At 42.9% G+C, this 21,485-nt stretch overlaps 2 protein-coding genes across 2 annotated transcripts in view; one reads left to right on the top strand and one right to left on the bottom strand.

Annotated features, from left to right (window-relative positions):
* The window catches only part of CD247 (CD247 molecule), a 52,384-nt gene extending 44,012 nt beyond the window's left edge, over positions 1-8,372 (top strand). The window contains 7 exon segments of the mRNA XM_027888239.1: positions 963-1,069; positions 2,407-2,460; positions 3,422-3,505; positions 4,213-4,248; positions 5,278-5,334; positions 6,817-6,858; positions 8,298-8,372. Coding sequence (XP_027744040.1) covers positions 963-1,069; positions 2,407-2,460; positions 3,422-3,505; positions 4,213-4,248; positions 5,278-5,334; positions 6,817-6,858; positions 8,298-8,363 — 446 coding nt within the window. The 3' untranslated portion in view covers positions 8,364-8,372.
* A 2,108-nt stretch (positions 8,373-10,480) lies between these two features.
* Positions 10,481-21,485, bottom strand: part of POU2F1 (POU class 2 homeobox 1) — a 59,584-nt gene continuing 48,579 nt past the window's right edge. Inside the window, exons 15-16 of the mRNA XM_027888237.1 lie at positions 21,317-21,322; positions 10,481-17,590 (exon numbers count right to left, since the gene is read on the bottom strand). Coding sequence (XP_027744038.1) covers positions 17,540-17,590; positions 21,317-21,322 — 57 coding nt within the window. The 3' untranslated portion in view covers positions 10,481-17,539. The remainder of the gene's footprint in view (positions 17,591-21,316; positions 21,323-21,485) is intronic.

Here is a 21,485-nt window from a genome sequence, read left to right as displayed (position 1 = left end):
TTAGAAAGGAGATGAATCATACCTGTTCTTTTCAATTTATCTTCATCAAAGGGCTTCACAGGCTATTGATAATTTTTGTCTTTCTCTTTTGAACTTTCATGAATTTTTGGCAAAAAGCACGACTAAGATTAGTTTCTAAGTAATTTTTTTTTTTTTTTTTTTTTTTTTTAATAAGTGTGCAATACAGCTTTTCCTTTTAGGGATGGACCCAGAGTTGCATATTGGATCTATAGTTACTTAGGCTTTGATTTTTTTCACTGTACTTTATGAACTTGCTACATGTTTACAAACTGATACAGAGGCAGTTGCATCAGTTTTAGCTGATAAAACCCAACAGTGTTACTGTTTTTGCATATAAATATATGAAACATGTATGAGTAAATGAACATCAAGATCTTCTGAGTAATAACTTTATTGAGCTCTCACTTAGGGCAGTAGTCAACTTTCTAGATAAAGCAGAGTAGTCATTTCAGCCTGGGTCTCCCACTGAATACGACAGTGTCAATCTCTCATTTACATTTAACACAAATCTTTTTTCCTAAGAAGCTCTTCCCTAAAACATTTTTCCAAGCAGGTGTATTTTCTCATACACACTCAAGCTTTAGTTGATAAAGGTATCCCCAACCAGTAATGAATCCCTGTAGGAGATTCTTTTCAGAAATATAAAAGAAACCAGAAAATAGATGTTCTGTGTGAGGCTTTCTTGCAGTAACTGCAGTGTTAGCAATCCTTGGTCTAACTTACCCTTTAGAGAGAGGGTTGGACTTCCCGTGGTCCCTTCCTACCTGATTAATTCTAGGATTCTTATAGTCAGAATTCTATCTCCTTTGCAAAGGGACAGTGTTGCTCTCATATTGGCTATTTTTTCAAGAAGAGCTATGCAGCACTGCCACATTTATGCCTTCAAGCATCCAGTGGTACAAATGGCCTTGTTTGTTGATGTATCTGATGTTTTTGTACAGATGCTACATCAGTTCTTGGACTGACAGATCCCAGACTCTGCTATTTACTGGATGGATTCCTCTTTCTCTATGCAGTCATCATGACAGCGCTTTTTGTGAAAGCCAAGGTCAGTCAAACCAAACACAGATGGCTTTGGTGGTGCAAACTACTTGGGCTGATCTGGAAAGTGGGAGTGGCGACGAAGTATGTCCCTTAGAATGTGATATTTTTATTGTTTTATATTCTCTCTCCTTTTTTTGTTTGGGTTTTTGTTTGGTTTTTGTTTGTTTGTTTGTTTTTTAAACTTTCCTCTTTTTCTGGTGTCCACTCCAGCAACCTGGGGAAGTTCTTTCCAAAGGTTCATGAATGGAGAGGAAGAATATATGAGAGTGTTTTGATGCCACAGTTATAGATGTCATCAGAGATTCTGGATATTGTACCTTGGAAATGCCTGATGAAGTCTGATGTGGATATTTTCTGCTGCTTTGTCATTGGAAAGGGAGGAGGGGATATACAAAAAGTTCAGGATAGATGACAAGCTTGTGAAGGATGTATTAAAATGTCTCAATAATTCAGATATCTCTGATAGTATGAGCGTGATGATGCAGATAACATAACCCAAACAACCATGGGAGAGGAGTTCGTAATTGCCACAGACATGATTCTACACCTAAATATAAACATAGCTAGAGAATTACTTTTAATAAAAATTAACCATGTGATAATAACTCAAGAAGGCTAAAGCAATACAGAATGTAGTTTGATGGTTTGGATTTTTTTAAAAGACTAAAACACAGAGTAGCTACTCTCATTGACCTAAAACTGCCCCTTTTTACCTGAAAAAGGAATGGGCAGCAATTGGCTGCCCATAAATATTGTGAGCAGCTGAACCAGAGTAGCTACAGAAGGGAAATCCTTTGCCGCTAGTTACCACTCATGTCAACTTACTGTGGTGGCACCAGAGCCCTGCAAGCCAGGTACTGCTCCTGAGGGGAGCAGGGATTCGCAGCAGGGCACCACAAACTTTGCAGGCAGCACTTTTGCTGGAGGACTTGGGTGCCAGGAGTGCTTTTGCTGGTTAGCAGCGCCAGGTACCCTGTTTTGCCTAACACGGGCTACAGCTATGATTTTATAGCCTGATGGAGCTTCTTTTGACAGCACAGGACTATGGCAGGAACAGAATGGAGATACAAGATCCGAGGAGGGGAGTGCAGGGGACAAACCCAGCTGTCTTGAGCTGTGAACTGGCGTTATGTGCAAGTAAAATGACTTTACTGCTGAGAGCAACCTGGTGTGGGGATAAAAGTGCCAGTGCAGCAGTGGCTTGTATTGATGGGGCATGCAGCTCCATCAGTGCCACAGGTGGCTGCTCATGGGTTGCCCTGTTTCTCTCATAGGAGAGAAGGAATGAAAGGACTGAAGGGAGCCACTGTCTCTCTGCTCATGGTTTGGTTTCTCTTCCAGCTTAGCCAGGCCTCTGAACCACAGCTGAGACCAGGCCAGGATGATGTGTACAATGTAAGTAACTGCTGGAATTTGTTTCTAAATCTGCTATCCAGACAGACCTTTTTGGGCGCTTATAAAATAGTGAATTGCCTGTGGGTTAGAAAAACTTTGGATGAACCAGCTAATGAGTAGGCTATACATGTTTGTGTGCATGTTTGCAGCACTTGTAAGGAGGAAAGAGAAAACCTCACAAGGGCAGCTTCTGCTGTCACCAGTCTGGCCAGATAGTAGATAGATATTTGGGCTGTAGGTTCCTGACTTGAAAGAGGACAGAAACAAGATCCTGTCTGTCCTTCCTAACTAAAGTGCTCGCTCACAGCAGCATTAAACTCTAGCTAGTTTTGCTGTGTCTAGTTGTCTTTTGATTTTAATTTCTTTTTCTCAGGCTTTTGGCCATAGCCACATCCTGCTGTGAGTTCTGTTTAACTGTGTAATGTATGATCACTAATGCAACTTTTTTTCAGTCTAAGTGTAGCCTGTCACCTTTTCAGTAGCACTCTGTCAGCTGTGTTATGCTGACCTGAAATCCCTCCTTTGCCCTGGTCTAAGGTAAACTTTCCCAGCTAAGAATTGTGTTAGCCATAAAATTTCTGCATCTTCTTGATCAAAATTTAGATGAACTGCTCTGCAAGAAAAATAAAGCACATGGATCTTCACTCTCCAGTGGGAGAGAGAGCATGAAAGCCAATCCTTCCTCCTCACACTCTCTTATTTTCAACTCGTTTCTACTTAAGAAAGGTTCTTGATGCAACAGCTTGCAGTTTTGTGCTGCACAGACCACCGTTTGTCATTTCCATGGCTTAGTTGTAGATATTTTTGTTGACAGTTGTAACAAAGAGTAAAATTAATTTCTAGCTCAGTTATAGTACTTGTGAACCATGCTGGGTTCCTTTTATTTCCTGTGTTAAGTTGACATCTATTACCTCATTATCATGATGTCCATGATAATGAGCTTCTTGCTTTCTTGTTTCAGAAACTGACTCGTGGACACAGAGATGACTATGATGTTCTGGGGGCAAAGCGAGGTGCAGACCCTGAGCTGGGCGGGAGACACCAGGTAACTTCCTCCCACACATGCCCCTTTTTTCTTCTAATCTGGTCCCTTCCATCTCGTGTCTAACCGCTGCTCAGACACGCAGGCAGGCACTCATCACGCCTGTGCTGAACACAAGGGCCTTCCTGGAGAGGGAACGACACGATCTGTGTCATAACTCGGGTGCTGGCAGCGCAGGGGGAGAGGAGTAAACCTCCCCTCTCCTTTGGTCTCTGCCCCCCCTTCTCTTTGCTGAGAGCTTTTGCAGCCACCCAAGATAGGAAGTGACACCCAGCCCCGGGGCGGATGCGGAGCAGGCGAGGCAGCAGTGGGTGTTTCACCAGAGCTTGCTGTGTGTGCTGCTGCCAAACAGGCGCCCACAAAGTGGAGCAGCGGCCCAAACAATCATTTCTGCTGCAGAGCCCATCAGTTTCTAAGGAAAAGGGAGGGAAAACCTCCTGCATTGGCATGTAAGGGCTTGCCTGCAGGTGACAGCAGTAGGGATTGAGCAGAGAAGAACTAAGTTTTACCAATTATTAAAATGAAATTAATTTTCCAGAGAACAAGTTGTCCGAACAGAGCCTTGTGGGTGGAGGCAAGATGGACTGTGATGGGCAGGGCAAGTCCATAGATTCATAGCTGTGCCATAGAGCAAATGCACAGGCATGTACAAGGTGGAGGGGGATGCTGGTGGTGCAACTTGTGGGAAACATTCTTCTTTTGTTTTACAGCAGAGAAGAAAGAACCCCCAGGAAACTGTGTACACTGTGAGTAGAGAGCGCTGGAGTGGTAGCTGGAAACAGGAGCTTCTGTTTCATAGGAGACCTTTTTCCCCTCTACCCAATTTCAGCTTTGGTTCAAATTTAACAGCTGCTTTCAAAGACTTCTCCTCTTACCCAACAAATCCTCCTCAAGCCTTTTTTTATTTTTTTCTTTTCTAGAAAGTTTCTGCTCACTTCTTTGTGATAGGAGAAAAACACTGACTGTCTGGGGAGATGAGGAAAAGAATTTGGATCAAGATACCTCCTGATCCCTTTGTGTTAGGGCATTAGTAAAAACCAACCTTTATTCCATATCATTGATGCTGCAGTATTTTATGTGCTTGTTCTCCAATGGCTGTGACTGCTCTCTGGCAAAGGCCAGTGCATCTAAGAGTGGCTGCTTAGGAACCTCTTTAATTGACTTGACTTTGGCTAGACATGGCTAGACTGTGCTCCAAAGGGTTGACACATTAATGTTAATGCTCATGTCTTAACTCAGGTCTTTCTGGGTACTCTTGCTGAGAAATGAGCTTGTTTCCAAGGCTAGCCTCCATCATTATGGAGTCAGACACTCTGATCACAGCTGGTTTGTAAGCGTTTGGGAACTGCTTCCCCAGATGGAGGAAGAAAGGAAGAGCTCCTTTTTCTTAATCTTCACCCTGCAGTGTTAAGAATTCCCTTTCCTCTGGGCCTGAGCCTCATGGTTGGGTTTGTCTCCTGAACAAACTCTGCTTAAAACTTTACTTTGGGGAGCTTCGGTTGTAGTGTCTAGCACTCATCTGGATAAATGACTTGGTTGAGAATAGAGATATACTGGAGATGAGGGGGTATTGATATGCTACACAGACTTGATCACATACAGCATCGATTCACATGCACATCGGACAAGTCCCACTGCTATCCCTTCTGCTCTGGAACAGATTGAATTTCTTAAAGCAAGGTAGCCCCGGAAGCAGAGGCTTAGAGTGTGGTCACCCAGGGGCTGGCTTGGCTTTTCTAGAAACAAGCTGATTCTTTCCCCCTCTCTGCATGCAGGCACTGCAGAAGGACAAGATGGGTGAGGCATACAGTGAAATCGGAATGAAGGGAGAGGTGAGTTCTACTTTCCTTCCTGGTGAAATGTTTCCCAGGAGAAAAAAAAATTCCTCATCACTGCTCCCCTACAGAGCAGTAGTCCTGGCTGCATGCAGCCCCTTGCACGAGGCAGTGTCCTTGTTGCACAGCAATTACAGGCACAGCTGGGAGCTGTTTCCTGTAGTTACCAGTTCAGTGCAGCAGTAGGAAAGACATGTAGTTCTGGCCTCAGAGAAGCCATAAACCCAGGTGGAGATCAGTCAGCTTTGTCCCATTGGCATTACAAACACAGCCCCTACACCAGCAGCATCCCCGGGCACACTGAATAATGTCAGCAGAAAATACTCCAACTTTTGGACAGAAAACTCTGCTGGCTGCCCTGGCTGAGCGGGCAGAGGGTCTGAGATGGGTGAGGAGTAGCTGAAGGAGTGTCTGTTGTCAAGTGCTGCAATGTCTGTGGTCCAGCAACTCACAGCAGCTGAGCACGTTCCTCTAGAGCAATTTGGAGCTGGAAGTTCACCATTCCCCCTCCAAGGGCTGCCGAGGCTGGATGGCATTACAGGCACAGGAAACCATGTGCAAGCTCCTCCTTGGGCCTGTCTTCAGACAAGAAAGGGGGGACACATTCTCCTTCCTCCAGCTTCCCTCTCAAACATTCAAGAAGGTACACACCAGTCGTATCTCCAGCTACAGCAAATGGACAGGTTTTGCTATGTGCACAAGCTGCTGGGGGAGGGGAGCTGGTGTTGAAAACAAACCATCTGGGGACACTTGTTTATGGCAAAATGAAAAATTGCTGTGACCTACAGAGGTTCTATATTAAGTCAAAATGTCATATATATATATATAACCTTTCATTTCCTTCTGAAACATGAAAAAAGAGGCATTTCAAAGCAAAGTTTAGTGCTGAGAAATGCTGAAGTAACACTGACATGTAATCTCCTCCCCATTTATGTGTTCTGATGCCCCATTGCCATAGTCAAGCTCTGTTCATGAGCTATGGGTCTATAAAGCTGCACTGTGTTTTTATGAATGTTTCTGTTCCTGGAGGGATGAGAACACCAAAACTCATGTCCCATTCTAGATATATGACCATTTAAGAGGTTGCTGCAATTTTAACTGTAGCAGGCACTACTCCTTGCCACATGTTTTTGATAGTCTAATACTAAATAATCAGCATCTATAGGAATGCCTCCAAAGCTCTATACATCCAGTAAATCAAAGAAATAGCAGCATTGTAACAGTATGACAGAAAAATATGTCAGCAAACCAAAATAATTTCCTTTTATTTCCAATCTTCTTTATTTTCTCCTTTACAGCCCTTGCAGTGTGTCAGGGCTGGTCCAGACTTAGCAGGTGCTTTCCCTTTTGTGAAGAGCAGGTCCAGGCCAAGCACAGCTGCCAACCCTCAGGACAGGATGGGGGAAATCAGGGAGTTCTTCCTTTTTGCATGATAAGGAAAAATACCCATTAATCTATCCTTATTTTTCTTTCCCAAAGCAGCAGAGGCGGCGAGGCAAAGGCAGCGAAGGTGTCTACCAGGTAGGCAACGGGTCCAGGAGCTGCTCCCCTCATCTGTCTTCATGGGTTAATTGTAGCCCGTAATTACATATCCAACTGCACTGTCAGTGGGACGTGATGAAACAGAGCTTTCAAAGCATCTTTCTGAGGAGATTCAGGGCAAAGGCCGCACTGATGGCACTTTGATAAAGTGGCTGCACAATCTAAATACACCTGCTGCCCTGGTAGGAACCATTTCCATGGTCCTACACCTTAGAGAAGCACCTTTCGACTGCACAGACGATGCACAGAGTTCTGTCTCCACATTTTTTATTGCTTCAATGGAAACCTAGAGGTTGCCAAGCAGCTGTTGTAACTCAGGGCATCAGTGGTTCAGGCCCCCTTGCTGTAGCACAGAGGCTGCTCAGCACCTCCAGTCCCTTGGTGCACTGCAGGGGTTCAGAGTTGCACACATCTGACAAAGGGCACAGAGTCCCTCAGTAAGGTCTTAGCTGGGTCACCAGGCATAACTGTTTCAAAATGCATTTTACTTTCTGCAGAAGCCTGTACATTGTACTGACATCTCAAAATGACACAAATACAGTACATATAAAAAAGTTCTTCAGGTGCAGCACCTGCCAGGGAGCTTTCCTGTAACACAGTGATTCTTTAGCTAAAGACACCTTTCTGCAAGCCCATCTTTACTGAGATATCACAGGAGCCTCATAAGTAGCACCAACCTCCCAGAGTTCTCAGTACACTACTGAATATTCATAGCAGGGAAGTGAAGGGTAGCTGGAAGTTTTACAAGCAGGCACCAGGTGTCTCGCTAGATCCTCTCTGTTGGAAGCCCCAGTTATCTCTGTTCTGGAAGGCTCCTGGGCTGACCTGCAAGCCTGCTACATCTACTGCCTTGCTCTTGGAGCAGTTGTTCCCCTTGCTGCCGCAGAGATCCGTAACACACAGGTCACAGCTGACTTACCAGAGCAGACTGGCAGGAAAAGGACTCTGGAGTCGCAGGAGGGGACGTGAGGGGATGCTTCCCGAGGTTCACAGCCATCTGAAGCTCTGCTGCCAACTTACTTACCCAGAGTCACATTGACTTCTTTTCCAAATCAAAGAGAAATCTAGAGAACAAAGTTCATGATTTGATGTCTTCATTTAGTTACCCGAGTTCACTCTAGCATCAGTTAGGTCTTAATAATATGCAAATAAAATGCACTCCAAAGATCTTCATAACCAGTTAGGATGAGTTGCTGTAGTCATATGTTCATAACAGTTATTCAGAATGTACCTTGCCTTCAGATAAGTGACAGTTAGCTATCGGCACTGTACAAAATCTACGGAATCACTCATTTTCCCTGCAGGGAAAAAAAAATTAGAACTATGCTGTGGAGCCCCTGCCACCCTGGGGCTGGCCAGTCAGCACTAAGGGAAATTTTAGGGAGAACTTGTCCCTCACCTGTTTTTCTCTTTTTCAGGGACTCAGTGCAGCCACCAAGGACACTTATGATGCTCTTCAAATGCAGACTTTGCCTCCCCGCTAAGTGGGAGTCACAGATGGGATGGGCAAGAAGGACAGATGCCCACATGCTTTGGTGGGGAGAGGAGGTGAAGCCTTTTTCATCTGACACAAGCACTGCGTGTTTTCTCTGTGCAATAACCTCCTTTGGTTGGTGCACAGAGGGAGTGTGTCTGGAGTCATCCAGTCCCTTTACCCTTTCCTCCTGAATCATGCAACTGCAAGCTTTTGCTATTAAAATGTACATATCTGTAAAGTTGTTTCCAATAATAGTGGTTATTAGGCTGATTTTTTTGTTTGTTTGTTTGTTTTGTTTGTAAGGTTTGTGTTGTGAGACCAGAATACCCCTTTTAACACACGCAGCTGTTTCCACAGCTCTGCCCTGCCTAGCAGGGGTATCATGACATGATACAGGGGTATCATGGTTACATTGCATTTATACAACAGATAGGGCTGTAGTTATTTCCTGTGGTATTTATCTTAAGACTGACACTTTTTGCTTTAAATTTGCCTTTTAAAAACTGCTTCAGTTTTTAAAAAAGTGCTCCAGATTACTTTTTTTTCTTCAATTGTAAAAAGTGACGTGATGTTAGTGTAATGCAGGATTGAGGCTGACTGGCAGCATTTCAACATGAAAAAAATGAGCACCAAGCTCCAAGAAAAGATCAAGCAGTGGCACTGCCATTCATCCAGCACTTGGAGCTAAATATGAGCCAAGTAATCTGCATGAGAGACTTCTCAAAAGGCAGAAGATGATACCCCTGTTACAATGAAAACAAGGAGAATGGACTCCTATATATCACTTCTGGGCAACAGAAACTGTACAAAAGCCAATTTAAATCCAGTTTCCAAACCAGTCTAACATCAGGTTACCTCTAAAAGATGCAGGTGTAATTCCAAAGAGGTACTAGGTCAATAATTTTGATGAATTAATAAAGGCAGTGGCAGACCTGTGTGTGCAGGGAACAGGTGTGAGAACGGGCTGAGACTGTGACCTGTCACATTCAGCCCAGCTGAACTGACTTGCACCCAACAGCATAAATCTTCCAGGGAAGCTGGGGAGGACAGTATTCCAACAGGAGCTTCTAAACAAATCCTGAGCAGTGGGATGGGGTTTTGGAAAAATGCCCCAAGGCCCAGTATAAAAGGTACACTCACCTCCTGCTGCTGCAGCCTCAGTTTTGCCTGTGACTTACAAGCTGCACAATGACACCTGCAAGAACTCAGCAAGGACAAAACCAGCTCAGCAAAATAAAGCTTTACCTCGAGTCTGGAGTTGACCAGCTCATTTTGTCAGTCTTCACTGAAGAAGCAGAGCTAAAGCAAGACTGTGGGAACAAAAGTTCTGCCTGGATGAAGTTATGTCTTCTTTTCAGGGACTGGGTGGGTTAGCAGCAGAAAAACTTGCTGAAGTTGCTGCTATGCAAGTGACAAGGTTGTTCTACTTCTTCAGCAGTAAAACTGTACATGTAGTAGGTGCTTGTAGCTTTTAAAGAATATTTCCAATAAATTAGAGGAAAAAAAGTAAACTGAGAGATGGTAACGAATGTTTCTTGAAAAAAAAAAAATCCTAGATCCCTTAGTGTTCTTCTGCAATGACAAGAAAAATCTGAGAGAACTGGGGGATACCTCAGCCAGCTAACCTGAAAAATTCAGTAAAGTTACTGCTGCAAAACACCAATGCAAGAACAAATAGTACTGAAAACAGCTTTCTCTTTTTAAATAATCACAACCATATTTGCAAGATGTAGAAATTATAAGTTTTGGCAGCATAAAATACCAACCACTAAACAATAGGAATGAAATCCTCTAGGGAAAAAAATATCACCTTTATGCTCTTTATATATATAAAAGGGTACTTTGACTCAAACACTTGTTTTAGGGACACTCTCCGTAGGTGTGAGCTGAGTCTCCTCTTTGCCTTCAGGAAGCAACTGGAGATGTTTCTGCTTCTAGGAGAGGAGCTGATAAATAGAGAAGTGGAACAAAAGCTTCAAGCAGTGTGCAAAAAACCCATTCTCTCTCCTCCAGTCTGAGACAAAGGGCATGAAGGACCAATCTTCTGGCCCACTTTGATCCATGGAGGGAAGGGGAATCAACCTCCCCTAACACATTCAAAAACTACAAACAACTGCATACATGTTAAAACACTTGGAAAATGGTTTAATGATGTTTACAACAGAAATTAACTGTACAATTACAGTAAGTTTAATATATATAAAAAATTACAGCAGACAAATGCATCTACACAAAATCTACCTTTTCATTCTGATTTACTGTAATCTACACAATCTCTCAATGCCTACAGCTATCTGTAGGCAACCACTGGGAAAATAATAATAATAATAATAATAATAATAACAATAATTATAAAGGACATCTTTAAAGAGACAGCATTTCGCCTTCCTCCTCACCCTTAGTGTGATCAGCAAGGTTTTGAAATGTGTGGGACTCTCACATTTCAATCTCAAGAAAAGCTTGGGTTGGGTTTGGGTAGGGTACTCCCATATGGCCCTTGATTTCAAGTGTTCTGCTGACCTCAAGTGTATAAATGCAGTGTATGAGGAAGGGCAAGAGAAAAAAAACCCTCCAAGCCGGTGTAAGCAGGCAGTTGCACAGAGCAGTGAAACCATTAGGACCAAAAACTTGCCTTATTTAGGGGAAAAAAAAGCAAAAAAGGACTGCCCAGATGCTACAGACATTCACAAATCCTCATCTCTTTGGAAACTATAACCGAATTTAGAAGAAAAGGCTTGGTTTTCCACTCCCAGTTCTTCATACAAAGGGGTACTTTTCAAATTAACATGTTAAATTATTATTATTTTTTAAAATAAAATTTAAGCTACTTCCTCTTTGGCCCATCCCTTAAAAACAGTGAAAACCCCTTTACACTGAGAAAGAACCTCAGGTCAATGGGGGGAAAAAAAAAGAACATGCTGTCTCTTTAAAAAGAAAGAAAGAATCCCAGTTGGGAGCGATCATCAGTGAAAATGCAATCCAAATTGGCGGTCTGGTGGAAATTCCTCATGGAATATTATGTACAGCTTAAAACCCCTTTGCAGTTGGTTTTTTTCCTTTTTATTATTTATGAACACCTAGGCAGTGAAAACTGTTATGTTAATACATACATAGACACACTCAAAACATACAAAAATACTATTATTTCAAACTACTAAGAATAGGACAAGTTCAGTTATCTCCATGCTATGACTTTAAGAGCATTACACTGAAACAAACAAGAATTTAAACGACAATTTTTTAATATCCCAGAAATATACCAAAATATACATCTAAGCTTTGGAATTACTGAGGTTAGACTAATGCAAGTGCTGGGTAATCGTACTTAATACACAAGTCTAAGGTTCTGCAGGAAAGAAATTATCTTTGGTATCTGCATCAGGCTAATAATATTAACATTTGGATTTTGCTTTGGGATAGAGCTTGTATGACCCTAGAACCAAACACCCCCCAATCAACTGAGATTAAAAAGATCCATGTAAAAAGTTCCTCCATTTGCAATCCCCCCCAAAAAGTTAAAAAGTCACAGGCATCTACCTAGCATAAAAGGTTGAGAAATACAATGCATAGTTGCACAGTGGTGCTGCAAAAATAAAAGAAATCTAGAAAAAAGGAACTAGAGGAGAAATGAAAAGCTGCTTCTTCTTCTTTCAGGGATTTCTCACAACAGGACAGCCTCTTCCAAGCAGTGAAGGGGGGGGAAGCTCAGAAGTGCACCTCAGCGTGTATTAATCGACATCACCCAGCCCCCAGAGGGTTAAAGCACCCAGCAGAGCAGCCAATCCTGCACCAAAGTCTTCAGCTCCTCAACCCACCTGCGAAGCCCCCCCGGGCCGCCCCTTCCCAGCGCCTGCGCCCCAGATTTCAACCCGGAGCAGGGAATTTCCTCCTGGGGTGTTTCGGAGCCCCGAGCTGGCAGAGACTCTTGCCCTGGCAAGAGCGGCCTCACAGATGGGCTTGGTGCTGAAGACGCCCTTTGTCTTTGGTTTGTTTGTTTGTTTTGAGTTTATACAATCATTAGGAAATCTTTGGTTTTGGCTGGAAATTTTACAAGAACAAAACAAAACAAAGAAACCGCCCCCTCCCGACTTATAGCAGCCACCGTGACCTGACAAAGCTTCTCTTTCCCATGGGGGTAGGGGAACTACATTCAAATAAAGATGGACCGGGTTAAGGATGCAGCTTCTGGCCAGGTTGGGGAGTGGGGGAAGGGATATAGGATTGTCAAATAATAAAGAAGAAAATTAAATATTTGGAGATTTCTATTTTTTTTCCTTTGTTTTTTTTTGGTCATGTTTAAAAAGTGAGTAGCATGTACGCAGCACTGGGCTGAGAGTGCCTCCGGGCCCTGGAGTTCAGTGTGGGCCCGGGTTGGGAAAAGGCAGTGCAGGTGGCCCTTTTCCGTGGAGAGTGAAGGGGAGGGGGTGGATATTCACAGACTAATCAAGAGGACCCCTTGTAACCAAAGGAAATAAGATAAGATTGCAATTTGCCCTCACTTTGCAGTAGCTTTTTAAGCAGCGACATTCAGAGGCGTTAGGGGGTCATCTCCCCAGGTTGCAGGTCACGGGGTGCTATAGGCCAGAGTTCAGTGTTAATCAAAGGAGGGAGGGCAGACTTGGCAACTCTGTGGGGTTTGGAGAAAGTTAAAGCAAGTTACTCAGTTACGAGTTAGAAATGAGGTATACGACAGCTCCTGTACCTGTGGCGGATAAACACCCCACACCTACTCACACCTAGCCTTTGACACTACCACAGAGGAAGGAAATGGAACAGCACTGGTGGGGACGCAGAAGCTACTGCCCAGGTCCTTCCCATGGATCGCTGGCACACGAGGCACCCCTCGGGGCCCAGTGCTGCTCCAGCCCTCTCCAAGCCACCCATGGGCGGCTCTGCAGCGGTCCCTTCCCTTCCCTGGCTTGCAGGGAGGCACAGTCCGGCTCCCCGGGAACTTGCGGGGAGCGGCCCTGATCTCCAAGTCTTCCTCTTTGCCTTTTCCCCTTGGACTCGCTCAGGTGCAGGGAGCACCGGGGTCACAGAGGCCGATACATGGAGAGTGAATGGGGGAAGAACTAAAGGTTTTGTCTTAACTGCCTTGTTCTCAGGACACTGTCACAGGTGCTCTTTTTCCTAAATTGTTTCCCAAGGGGGTTGTGCTATCTCCATGATTTGCCCCTTGACGTGCCATTCCTGAGGTCTCAGGATTTCTATAGTTCAATAATTTCAGGTTTTTATAGCACCTCAACATGCCGGCTTTGAACGCACACAAAGTTACGACATTCAGGGTATGGGGCTCCAGTAGCTGCTGCTACAAAATTCAGAAAAGGCAGTGTGAATCCTGAAGTGGGGCCTACAACAGATAAGACAATTTTGGGAGGAAAGGGGAAACTAACGTGATAAATTAAGTATCTTATGGTATTATGTAAAGCTCTGCCGGAGAATATTCACCAGCAGACTAACATAGATCTAAGACAGATCAGCATTTTGGTCTGAGCTACTTGACAATGTCCTGTTTGGTAGAGAGATGAAATAAGGCAGAGGGGGTATTGTTCCAGTTCTGGGGCTGAGCCTCAGCAGCACTAAGGAACACCAAAGGGTATCATCTTCCCTCGCCTCCCACAAGCTGTTTCATTTCCTTCCTCAGATTTGTTTTCCATAAAGCACACCTTGTTTTCCACTTCTTTTGTTCCAAGTGCTCTTTTCTTTGAGAAGTCATTTCTTCAATATCCCTATTACCTATCTATAAATCTAACTAGCTCTTTGAAAAGTCACACAATATTAATACCACTTTTACATAATGTCAGAACAACAATTCTATTAGTAAAGCTTTCAGTGAAGTTCTGCAACCCGATTGGTGTCCGGAGGAAGAGTAGCTGGACAATCCGCCTCTCCCCCTTCCTCCCTCCCTTTCTTCACAAGAGCTCACCAAGTTCACTGATAAAACAGCTCAGCCCAATAGCACAACATATGAACATGTACAAGGCTGCTTTGGGGAGCAAAGCAAGGAGTCTTCAAGATCCCTCCCTTAAGAGAAAGACCACATGCAAAAGCTGTTGAACAGACTCTGACCTTGGACTACACTGCTTCCACATTTGAAGGAAAGAAACAGTTTTCCCTGACTGTATCCCAATATCAGCCTAAGACCTGCAGCACTGGGCAAACCCCACCCACTATTTGTCTTCACAGAGCCAAAGCAACTCTGTGCAGAAAAGGCGGGAGTACCCGAAAGAGATGAGGTCCTTAGAGAAAGGGACACTGACCCAAAGCTCAAAAAAACCCCACCCAGCTTCTCCTCTTACCCGCTCTGAAAACAGCAGAGCTGACAATTTATCAGTGCCTTTGGTTCCCTACGAGGCCACTGGGAATTCTCCCGCCCCAGTGGAGTTGAGCTCCTTTAGAAACCCACCTCTCTGGATCATCGCTCACAGCCAGGTGCACACACGCACTCGCACACACACCCACGCACACCCCTCCACTCTTCCCCTGCTCCGCCAGCCTGGACAGGAAACGGGAAGGGAGCCTTGGAGTCCAGTCGGAGTGGGCTGAAACACCCTTCCCAATGCAACAACCACTCGCTCTTCTGCTACTCCCACTGCAACACCAAGACATAGGCCAGGAGAATGACCCACTCCCTCGCCAACAACACCTCAAAGCTCCTCTCCCACAACTGTCTCACAGTATTTCAACCCTTTCAGGCAGATCAGCCAGGTGTTAGGAGTAGGTTAGCTTTCACCTCTCAGTTTGGTTTTTTCTTTCATAGTTTTTGGTCTAGACAGGATTAGCATTGCTATTAGAAAAGGAAGTGTTTAAAAAGTTTTCCACCTATTATCAAGCACGACAAGCCCTACATTCAGTAACAAGACAAGGGGGATAAAAGGAACCTGTTTCACTTTTGCTCTCCCAGATAAGATTAAGATGTGACAACCATTCTTGTCCCTTCCTGAAGTTAAACACAATGGACCCAGTTCAGCTCTGGAGCAACTCAACTGGAACAGATTTACACCCCCGAGGTTGATTCTAACCCAGTACAGCCATCTCCTTTCCCCCGAGCCTTCCGGGTACGTGTTGCCTCATCTTCAGATCCCGGCGAAGGGCATGGAAAGGCCAAGAGGGAGGGAAGTGTGCGCACACTCGAAAGGACCCTGAACAGCAACCCCATCAGTAACCTGCATGCCACCACGTGCTGTGCTGCAGATTAGACCACAGATAAACCAACCAAACAACAATCCCAAACCCAGGAGCGACAAAATGTTTCCTTTGGCAAGACAGATACAAGGAAAAAAATTTATGAGCAAACATTTTCCTTCTAACACAGTCAAACCCCCCTTCTCTGCCCCCAACATCCACCCACCCCCACCCGACCCTATAAAGTTGTAACCTATAAACAGGATCTCAAATACATACAGCATAATCATGTTTATCAATCATAATAAACATCAGTTCAACTAAACTCTACAGCTAGAATTATCTCCACTATTTATAAAGTTTGCTTTTCTCTTCTGATTTTTTCAGTTTAAAACCAGTTCTGCGACAATGCTAAGCTATGCTGAGGTATTTTATGAAGGTGCCAGAAGCCAGCTGCTACCCACAAGTATTGTTCTCAGAGCTGTATGGTGCTACCTTTTGCTGAGGGAAGATGGGGAAGGAACAAGAAGGGAGAGGTGAGGAGGGAAGGAAGGAAGAAAGGGGGCCCAGATTATTCCAGTCATGGACGGTTCTTAGCAGGGTATCACTGATGGAGTTGAAAGCAGCCCTGAGACAAAGCTCAGTAGTTGCTCTGTGTTTAGGAATTTGGGCAGAAATGAAGTACCTGATACGTTCTGCATGCTGACCTTATTTGTCTACTTGACTAAAAGATGTCTTTTCTCCCACAGTTAAACTATTTCTAATTACAGTGCAATCTTCCTAACACCCTCCTAACAGCATCCCAAGGGGGTAAAAGGAGTATCCTGGGAGAAGTGGCAGACAGATCAAATGAAAATAGATAAACTGAAAAAACACCAAGTTTTTCCCATGTGTTACTTTGTGTGTTCATGTGTGAAGATATGCAAGCAGAGGAACTGCTTTTCATCATTCCAAAAGGAGTGAAACTGCTTGCACTGACACAGAGGGAACCAGGTACCGTTCAGATCACAAAGATATGAACATTTTAAGAAATGGCAAACCATGAGCCAGCAACTTTTCCACAAATCCTCCTCTGTCAAATATCTTTAAGTATTTTAGGGGACTTCCCTGCTGGAAAGAAGAGAAAAAACTCACGAGCAGCAACAGGAGATTCAACGACTGAAAAGGGTAGAACTTGTGCAAGGTAGGCATCTTGAATTGTGTATTGCTATAGTACTTTGGGAGGGACAGGTAAGATATACTGGTTGCAAAAACACAAAGGAATGTGAGTTGGCTGTGTGAGAATGCAGTGGGTGCAGCAGCCCAGCTTACTCCTTTGGTAACACTCCACCCTAGGCAACAGTCAGGTGTATGTGCAACAGGGATACCCAGGCCCTGTGGATAAACATGCTTTAACCATTTTGAGCAGAACATGAATAGAGAACAGTGGTTCTTCATGAAGTTAACATGGCAATAAAGAGATCTAAATTTTAAGCTTCCATTTGGACAACAAGTAGCACTGAAAGCTCAGAGCAGATGCACTACTCTGTCTGACCTAAAGCACTCTAATGATCATGAGAAGCTACTTGTCTCTCTAAGATCCTTTATCTAAGAAAATATTAATTAATACTTAAGGTAAATCAGATGTTGTTTTTGGTTTAATATCTGTGATAGGATTCCAGCTGTAATGGCTGTGCTCTTCCATTTGTAACAAAAGAGAGAGAATTTCTGTTTTAAAGAATGTTGCTTTGCAGGAATGTGCACAGAGTTAGGGAATTAACACTGCTGCATCCTTTACTAACTCAACTGCAGAAATGTGTCTACACAGTGGCATTAAACATTAGGTCATAGTTCCAAGAGAAGTGTATATGTACATACACACCATCTCAGAGTAACATGACAAAAATGTACGTAGACTAACACATACTGTACAGTAACTCAGAAACAAAATAAATCCTCTTAAGGAAGTTTAAACACACAGATGTAACTATTGTAAGCAGTCACATCTGTGTGTACTTTCTAAGGGCTGTTCATAAATCATTCTATGGTAACTATTGTGTTCTGAGGAGATCAAGTGTGCTAAAGCCAAAGTGTGCTAAAGCAAAACATGTTTTTCTTAACATCAGAAAAGCTTTAAAGGCTACACCTCCTCCTGAAGCCATTTTCTAAATTATTCTTGACCTTCTGTATTTGTGCCTCTGTAAATCTCTTGCTTTTTGAGCTAACTGTTCTCATCTATAATGAGAGAGTTTTTTGCTTTCTCTTTTCCTGCATGGCTACTGTGACATGATTGTAACTATAAAAAGCAACCCTCTCACTTTTAAATACAGAGACATGGAGCTCTGAAAAAGAGATGCTATTATCCTTTTCCAACAACACCATCAAATTCCTTCTGATCATATTTACTGGGCCTGTATACAATTGTTATTGTTTCTTTTAATACACATCAATTTCTGCTGCCAGCATGATTATGATTTAAAAGGAAACTTCCGCTAAGTTATAGTACATGACCTTATATTCTTTTCATGTGCTGAAGGAGCACACGTGCTCTAACTAGGCAGATGTACATTCATTGCCAATCTGATTTCCACATTTCACCGAAACACCAGAGGTAGCCAGCATCCATCAAGAAAAACACTGATAGGGACAAAAAGCAGGCTCCAGGAACGACAGTCCTGGGATGTTTTAGGACAATGAATCAGAGTACACTGGTAATGGATGCCATGGGATATGTCCTGTTTGGGTAGTATGTCAGCTTCTGCAAGCAAACCCAAGCTCTTTCTTGGATATGTGGTTACTGAGTTTCCAGTTTCTCTCAGAAAAAGACTGGCTAAGAAATTCCCTGGAATCTGGGCCCCAGAGAGGGTGATGGGGTAGACAGGAGGAGGGTAAGGGGGTATAAGGTGCTCACACCAAAGCCATGTGACCAATGCAAAGGTAGTCAGGGAAAAAAAGCAGTTTTTTATAATAAATAAACCATCCAAGCTGCATTAGTGTTCCAGATATGTACTCAACAAGACTCTCTCCCAACCACAAATCAGCAAGAATGGGACATGAAAACTCATTCAGACAGCTAATGGCACAGTCTCTTTGAACTCTGGAGAGAGGATTTTCCACTGATTTAAGGCCCGCCTTTCTTTGTATTTCCTAGACATATGCAAGGACCATCCTCCCCCACCCTGCCACAACACCCTTAGGGAGTAGAGGATACACTGGAGAAAAGACCAGTAGTATCCTCCCTTTAACAAAAAAAAGCCTTCTGATAAATTGTACTTTTGCACAGGCATTGGAAGTAAGCAGGAACTTTCAGAGCCAGGAACCAAAGCTATAGGTGCAGTTTTGCCCATCCTCTTACTTCACTGAAGACAAGTCCCAGGGACTTGGCATTCCTTTGGTAGAAACTATAGCCCATGCTATGGCCTCCAGGCAACATAGTGGGTACCAGCATCTCCTACTCTTCCCCTGCCTCCCTGAAGCTCACCCAGCTATATCTGTTACTGCTCTGAAGATATTACTGTGGCCCAGTATTATTCATAGCCCTAAAAGTCTCCCACACAGCCTGAAGACACAGAGACATGTAAAAAATACTTAGATTCATCCATACTGGGGGGATAAAGGTGGGACCTGTTGGATTAGCAATCCTCTGACATTGCCATTCTATTTACATATCAAATAAAAGAAAACAAATTAAAATCAAGTTAAGAGTCTGTCCCAAGGATAACACAAATTACCAAAAAAAAAAAAATAAAACCAAGCAGCAACTTTTATATAAAATTAATAAAAACAAAAGACAAATGAAAAAGAAATTGTCAGTAGCATCTATCGCCTCTCTGCATCTGAACTGCACTTATACAAACTAGTCCATTAGTACAGCAGCTTGCTAGAAATTGACTTTGGTTCAAGCTTAGTTTTAAAAAAATAAAACATAAAAAAATTAAAACCACATAAGAAACGGTGGACGGACATTTGTTAGTTTCCCTGCTTGCAGTTCACTAGTTTTGAAGTTTTAGGGGTAATTGGTTTAAATATCAGTAAAACAGGAAGGTGGAGAGTTAGAGATGAACAGAGCAAAATCATGGTGGTGGGGGGAGAGATAAGGGGTTCTGCCACTTGAGTGCAAACACAAATCCCACATGCTCAGGTCACAAACCAAAGCATATGTAGAGTTTAAAGTTGGTGCCTTCTGGATCTTGGATGAGAAGCTCCAGGATCCCCCTGAATCATCAACATAATGAAAACAGCTGTATCAGCTCATTACTTTAGGACAGTCTGGTGACAAAAGAAAGGGGGGTGAGTGGGAAAGGGGACTATTCTAATATCCTCACTGGTTAAAAGTAATTTAGTTTTGTACACATGGCAGAAACCTTTAAATCCATCAGGAATGAAAAGTTCAAAGTGAACTGCATTGCAGTGATCCAGTCTTCTCTTTCTAAAAATCTTTTTTTTTTTTGGTTCAGGTACTAGATTGTATATTTAAGAATATCGGGATCTAACTTCTGTACAGTTTGTTACCTCTTCCTCATCCACGAAAATATCCTTTGCTACACGGATCAGAACCGACCTTGCAAAGGAAGTTCCAGTGACAGGCGAGCCCCGATGCCCCGGTCAGAGACGCTTATTGCTGGTTTTACTCAGCGAGCGGTGCCACAGTTCAGACACCACATGAGATCACTCAGGTGTGTGCAAAGCCCCAGAGCTGTGTTGGCATCAACAATGGCAACTTCTGCTCCCACACTCTTGGCTTCTGCATCTGGCAGCCAGAAGCGCTCCTTTACAAGAAATTTTTTCCTAAATACAACGTTGGAAGCATCAGAAAAGGAATATTGCTATGAACAGGGAGAATCTGACCTTTTGAAGTCCTGTGCCAACTCACCTGGTGAAAATTTAAGATTGTAAATGCTGCTTTACGTATTGCCAATTAGCCTGGGTAATTTGACATTTTTTAAACATTTATGTGTGCTCTTGCACAGCCAAAGGAAATCGCTGGAACAGAAGAGCCATTGCCATGCCACACAAATCTGCACTAGGAGGTCACATCCCGCTCTCTGAAGTGAAAGGAGCCAAGCACACAAAGCTCAGAGCAGAATTTGGCCACTTTGTCTAAATAATTGAGAGAACTGCAGTTTGGAACTAATTCCAAAATAAAAATTCCAACTTAAAAAGCAGAGGCCAGCCTGGAAGTTTGCACACAATGATCTCTGCTGTGACACTGAGCTTCCTGCACAGACGATGGAGGTAAGTCCTTCTGACCCCTACAAGTGGGCATTAGAAAAATTCAAGGATGAGGAAACTGTTCAGAACGTTCCCAGAAGGTTAGGACAGAAAGTCTATTTGTGCTCCATTCTTCCTCTCCACCCTCCCGTCCTCCCCCCGTGGTGTGGGAGCTCGCTGAAAATAATCCAGGAGCAAAGACAAACGCGTCCAAACTATATATATAAAAATAATAATAATAATAATCATAATAATAATAATAGAGATACACCAGTAATACAGGCCTGCCTAAATTGTACCAGTTAAGAAAGGAACCCCCAACGTGATTGATACGATTATAAACACCTTGTATGACATAATGGCCTGTACAACAGACCTATAAAATGATAATTAAAAAAGAAAGATATTTAGACCAAAAAGAACCAAGAAATCCCCTTCCTATGTTTGAACTGATAACCCACCTTAACTTGTCATTGTGACTGCTGGAAATGATAAGTAGTCCTTTCACTTTTTTTGTGTTTTTGTGGTTTTTTGTTTTTTTGTGGTTTTTTTTTGGTTTTTTTTTGTTTTTTTACATTTTTGGTTAGAAAGTTCTCCGATCCATGAAGCGATCCTGAAAAGACAGTGTTTATTATAAAATTAGGCAAATGTCTGTCCCAGCTTTAAATCCTTCCTGTTTTGCTTTTTTTTTTTTTTTTTTTTTTTTTTTTTTTTTTTTTTTTTTTTTTTTTTTTTTTTTTTTTTTTTTTTTTTTTTTTTTTTTTTTTTTTTTTTTTTTTTTTTTTTTTTTTTTTTTTTTTTTTTTTTTTTTTTT

This window comes from Empidonax traillii, unplaced genomic scaffold (genome assembly GCF_003031625.1).
Source record: "Empidonax traillii isolate 1590-97213 ecotype Southwest subspecies unplaced genomic scaffold, ASM303162v1 scaffold236:size2090792, whole genome shotgun sequence".
In the NCBI taxonomy this organism is placed as follows: Eukaryota; Metazoa; Chordata; class Aves; order Passeriformes; family Tyrannidae; genus Empidonax; species Empidonax traillii.
Note: the sequence above shows the minus strand (reverse complement) of the source record. Positions and strands in the feature narration are given on the sequence as shown.